At 33.8% G+C, this 5,303-nt stretch overlaps 1 protein-coding gene across 1 annotated transcript; it reads left to right on the top strand.

Moving 5' to 3' along the window:
- The first annotated feature begins 523 nt into the window (after positions 1-523).
- Positions 524-1,768, top strand: LOC113352439. The gene has a single exon (XM_026596256.1). It carries the CDS (start codon positions 524-526, stop codon positions 1,766-1,768), a length of 1,245 nt encoding a protein of 414 aa, XP_026452041.1.
- The last annotated feature ends 3,535 nt before the right edge of the window (positions 1,769-5,303 follow it).

Raw genomic sequence — 5,303 nt, 5'->3', positions numbered from 1 at the left:
TCTCCAAAATCAAGATTTTGATTTAAGATACAGTAGAGTGAAGGATCTTCTGTTTAATCAATATAAACTTATTTTGTCAAAAACCAAACCAAGATAGTGATTATCGAAATAATCAATCTCAATGAAAAAGCTCTATCCAAACAACTTAACAAGAAGAAGAAGCAACTAGACAGTTTTTTCAATCTTTCAATAGATCTTATGTCTATCAAGATAAACTGCGTGTTTTGATCCCAAAGAATCAAACATGCAAGAAGAATCATAAAATTCATAAATATTACAAACCCAATTCAAAAATCTTCGTAGCTCAAAAAGTTTATACCAGAGAAACTCGTCTGAGTTGAGCTCTGCAACTCGACGAAAGAATTGGTGGAAAAATTCTTCCCGAAATCACTCGATCTGTCCTCAAATCTTTATTTCTTCAGGTGAAATTCTTAAATTCAGGTGAATCCCATCAAGCTCAATGATTGGTGTTCATTAATTATTATTAAATATTTAGTTTTTTTCTATTTTTTCTTTCAATTTAATGGAGAAATCTCAAAATTATGAGATGAACCCAAATCCAGAAGTGAATTCTCCCTTTGTGGATCTAGATAATGTTGTAGAGGAAAGTCCTTCTATGGATCTTATTAATGGAACTGAAGAGAGATGTGCTAGGTGGAAATTTTCTTTGATTGGTCGTCTCGACTTGCTTCGCCTAAAATTTGCAGATGCTGTTTCAAACTTGAAATCTCAGTGGAAATTGGTTGGTCAATGTAAGATTATTCCATTGGGAAAAGGTTTTTTTACAATTAAACTTGATAATGAAAGGTATCAGAGTTATATCAAAGCTGGGTTATGGGAGGTATACAATCAAACTTTATGGATTCGCAATTGGATACCAGATTTTCGTCCAGAATTACATAGAACTTCTTCTGCAATGGTTTGGGTTCATTATCCTGGACCGAGCTTAGAATATTGGGATGAGCAGATTTTATTCAAAATCATTTCAGTTTTGGGAGAACCAGTAAAGGTAGATGAAGCTACTTTAAATTTTGAAAATGGTTTATATCCAAGAGTACTTATAAAAATTGATTTAGCAAAGAAAATTCCACATAAACTTTGGATTAAAACCAAATTTGAAGGTTTTATGCAAAGTGTACTCCTGACAAAGTTACCAAAATTTTGCCACCATTATAAGATTGTTGGTCATTTACAAGATGAATGTAGAGTGAAGGTATCAAATGAAGCTGAATCAAGTACAAGCCAAGAAAATCATAGAGCTGCAACAACTAACCTCAAACCAATTTCTCCTAAGCAGAAAAAGGATAAAGGAAAAAGCTCTAATGATAATTCATCACCCAGAACAGAAGCTCAACAAGAACAGGTCAAATTTGATATTTGTTATACTCCAGTACCAAAAATCAGTCAGCATATTTTAACTCCTCAACAATCATCTGTTAATCTATCTTACGATAGATTTGAGGCTCTTAATTCTGTGATTGAGGAAGAAGTAGAGATCAATATAAGTGAAGGGAGTGGAAATTTATCTCCAGCAAGAATACAACAAATAGCTGAAGATAATGCAATTGAGAAGAGTGTTATCAATTTTATTAATGGCAAAGATGGGTCAATCTCAGAGGAAAGGATTCCAACAACAACTTGGTCAAAAATAATTCAAAAACCTTCAACTTCTGGCACAAAGACAACTCCAGTAGTTCAACAAAAGGAAGCTCCAACTAAGGCAAAATCTCAGCAAATAAACAACAAATATAATTTCAGGAAGAATTAAGGAAAAGGAGGTACTAGGGACCTCCAATCCTTACAATGAGAGTATTATTTTGGAACCTCAGGGGCCTGAGAAGACCTAGGACTCAAGATAAATTAAGTTCTTTAATAAATCAATTTCAACCTTCAGGAGTTTTTATAGCAGAACCTAAAATAAGTTGAATTTGCCTGGGATGCAAAACATGTTAATTCATAATTCACTTTTGAATAAGAAAGGAAACATTTGGTTATTTTGGAACAAAAACCTTCCTACACCAACTGTGGTTTCAATGTCAACTCAAATGATCACTGTCAACATTGGAGGCAATCTGGTATCTGGAGTGGATGCTCATGTTGGTGCTGTGCAAAGAAGAAATTTATGGACTGAAATGGAGGTAATAAGTGGGTTCAATCTTCCTTGGTTAGATATTGGTGATTTTAATGCTTTCCTAACTGCATAAGAAAAATCTGGAGGAAAAGCTCCTAATACAAGAAATATGCTTGAATTCAATAATTGCCTGGACAAATGTGAATTACATCAAGCTTCAAAATCTGGGAGTGAATATAGTTGGTCTAACTGTCAACATGGTGCTAAAATAATTTTACGCAATCTTGATAGGGCAGTAATTAATAATTTGTGGATTCAAAAACATGCTGGCTGGAGTTATAAAGTTGGTTTGAGAATAGCTTATGATCATTCTCCTCTTTTAGGTGGTTGTGTAAGCAGTCCTAAACCAAAAAAATGTCCCATAAAAGTTTCAAAAAATTTTGATTGATCATCCCAACTTTATGGAAGTTGTTACTAAGTGTTGGTCTGAAAAAGTAGAAGGGGATCCAGCTTTTGTGTTCCAGAGCAAGCTTAAAAAGTTGAAAAAAAGTGTCAGTGGAATGGAACTGGAAAGTGTTTGGAAATGTAAATGAACAAATTAAGGAAGCTACTAAAGAAGTTCAAGAAGCAATGAAGTTATCTGATGACAATCCATTGAATGAGGAGTTATTAGACAACTTAGTAAAAGCTGAAAATAAGTTGAATACAAAGAAGTGCAGTTAAGTACAATGCTGAAACTTAAAGCTATAACCAAATGGGTTAAAGAAGGGTCAAGAAATACTAATTTCTTTCACACCAAGCTTAAAGTAAGGCAAGCAAGAAACTCAATCCGTGAATTGGAGGATAATAGCAATGAAATCATTACAAATCAAAGTAAAATAGCAGAAGTGCTTGTTAATTTTTTTGAAGAAAGATTCTAATTCAAAGAAGTGAATATTTCAGAAGAATTGCTTGAAGTAATTCTAAAATTAATAAAAATAGATGATCAAGCTATGTTGGATGTTGTCCCAGCTATGGAAGAAGTTAAACAAACTATATTTAAAATGGATCCTGATAGCTCTCTAGGGACAGATGGCTTTTCAGGTAGCTTTTACAGGGTATGTTGGAAGATAATTCAAGAAGATGTGGTTAATGCAGTTCAATTTTGCTGGAAAAGAAGATTTATTCCAAAAGGCTTAAACTCTAACTTCCTTGTGCTGCTTCTAAAAGTAGAAGGTGCAAGATCTCCTCAGCAATATAGGCCTACTGGTCTAAGCAATGTAAGTTTCAAAATCTTTACTAAAATCATTACATCAAGAATGTCAAGTCTTACGCACAAGCTAATTTCTCCCCAACAAGCTTCATACATCAAAGGAAGAAACATACAGGATCGAATTTTTGGCTTCTGAAATGGTCAATGAAATGAAAAAGAAGAGAAAACAATATTGGGATCAAACTGGATATAGCTCAAGCTTATGATTCAGTGAGCTGGAAGTTTCTTTTTCAAGTTCTAAAGAAGTATGGATTCTCAGATACATGGTGTGAATGGATAGGAAATCTTTTTGAGTCTGCAATAATTCCAGTCATGATAAATGGAGGACCAAATGGTTTCTTTTCAGTGGGTAGAGGGTTGAGACAAGGAGACCCTCTATCTCCAATACTTTTTGTTTTAATGGAAGATGTTCTTAGTAGGAATATTACAAAGTTGGTGATGGAGGGTAAGATAAGTCCAATGGTAATAAGGAATGGAATTCATCCCTCTCGTATGTCTTTTGCAGATGATGTTTTTATCTTCTGCAATGGAGCAAAGAAGAGTATTCAAAATATGTTAAAACTGTTACAAGAATATCAAAACAGTTCAGGCCAAGTAATTAACAAGAGAAAAAGTAAACTTCTTGTGGATGGAACAGCCACAACAAGAAAGATGCTAATTAAAGAAATGATGCAAATGGAAGTGAGTATCTTTCCTGATAAATATTTCGGAGTCATCTTACATTCTGGTTGAGTAAAAATTGCAACTTGGCCCATGGTGGAGATAATGCAAAAGAAGTTGGCTAGCTGGAAAGGCAAAATGCTTGCTTTTAATGATAGACTTGTGCTGATTAAGTCTGTTCTTTGTAGTGTTCCAATTTATAGAATGTCAATATATAAATGGCCTAAATCAGTGATCAAAATATGTGAAAAAATTATCAGAAATTTCTTGTGGTCGGGATATGGAGATCTTAGAAAATATAAGACTCTATCATGGAAGAAGGTTTGTTCTCCTTACAGTGAAGGGGGTCTTGGCTTACAAAGATTGGAAGTTCTCAATATAGCACTACTCATGAAGATCCTATGGAGGGTAATAAACTCAGAAGTGAATGGGCCCTATTTATTAAGGCTAAATTTCAAGACAAACAACATCAATGGAAGAGTAACTGACTAATTTCATCTATTTGGCCAGGACTAAAATGGGCTTGGAATCACTTGAAAGAAAACATAAGATGGTGCCTAGGGAATGGACATAAGATATCTTTCTAGTTTGATTCATGGTTAAGCAATACTCCTATAATTGAAGAGATTGGAATCACAAAGTATGTTAAGGAGCATATCAATCTAAAAGTCTCAGACTTAATTCTTGAAGGAAAATGGAATTTATTTGAAGAGCTAAAACAAATTCTTGCACATTACACTCTACCTAAAGTTGGTGTTGGTGATGATATTTTAATATGGAAAAGAGAAATCAAAGGTAACTTCACAACTGCTTCTGCAATCAATTTAATAAGAAACAAAGAACAATCTTCACAATGCTACAAAAAGATTTGGAATTAATTTATACATCCTTCCATAGCAAGCAACATATGGAAAATAATCCAGGGAGTGTATGTGGATGACTCTGTAATGGTAGAAAGGGGTTTTGAATTAGCATCCAGGTGTTGCATTTGTGAAGAAGAACAAGACAATATGCATTATTTTTTATGGGACTGTAAGTTCAGTAAGCATATTTGGCATTGGATATTTGCTCTGTATTCAACTTTGCAATTCCAAAATCCTTTGAAGATGTGTGGAGCAGTGCATAAAATAAAAGTCCTTCCATTAAAGAATGCTGGATCATAGCAGCCTGTGCAATTTTAAAAGAACTTTGGTTCCAGAAAAACAAGTTGTGGTTTGAACAGATAAATCCAAATATTCCAAGCTTTAAGGCAAGAATCAAAAAAACAATTTATGAAGGGATCCTCAAAATGAAAAGCAACAAGTGGAATTCTGACATTGA

This window comes from Papaver somniferum, chromosome 2, assembly GCF_003573695.1.
Source record: "Papaver somniferum cultivar HN1 chromosome 2, ASM357369v1, whole genome shotgun sequence".
Taxonomy (NCBI): domain Eukaryota; kingdom Viridiplantae; phylum Streptophyta; class Magnoliopsida; order Ranunculales; family Papaveraceae; genus Papaver; species Papaver somniferum.
This window is presented reverse-complemented; position numbering and strand designations above follow the sequence as displayed.

What these genes read in the sequence shown, in the direction of transcription:
- LOC113352439 (XM_026596256.1), top strand. Translation starts at nt 524, where the DNA reads ATGGAGAAATCTCAAAATTATGAGATGAACCCAAATCCAGAAGTGAAT.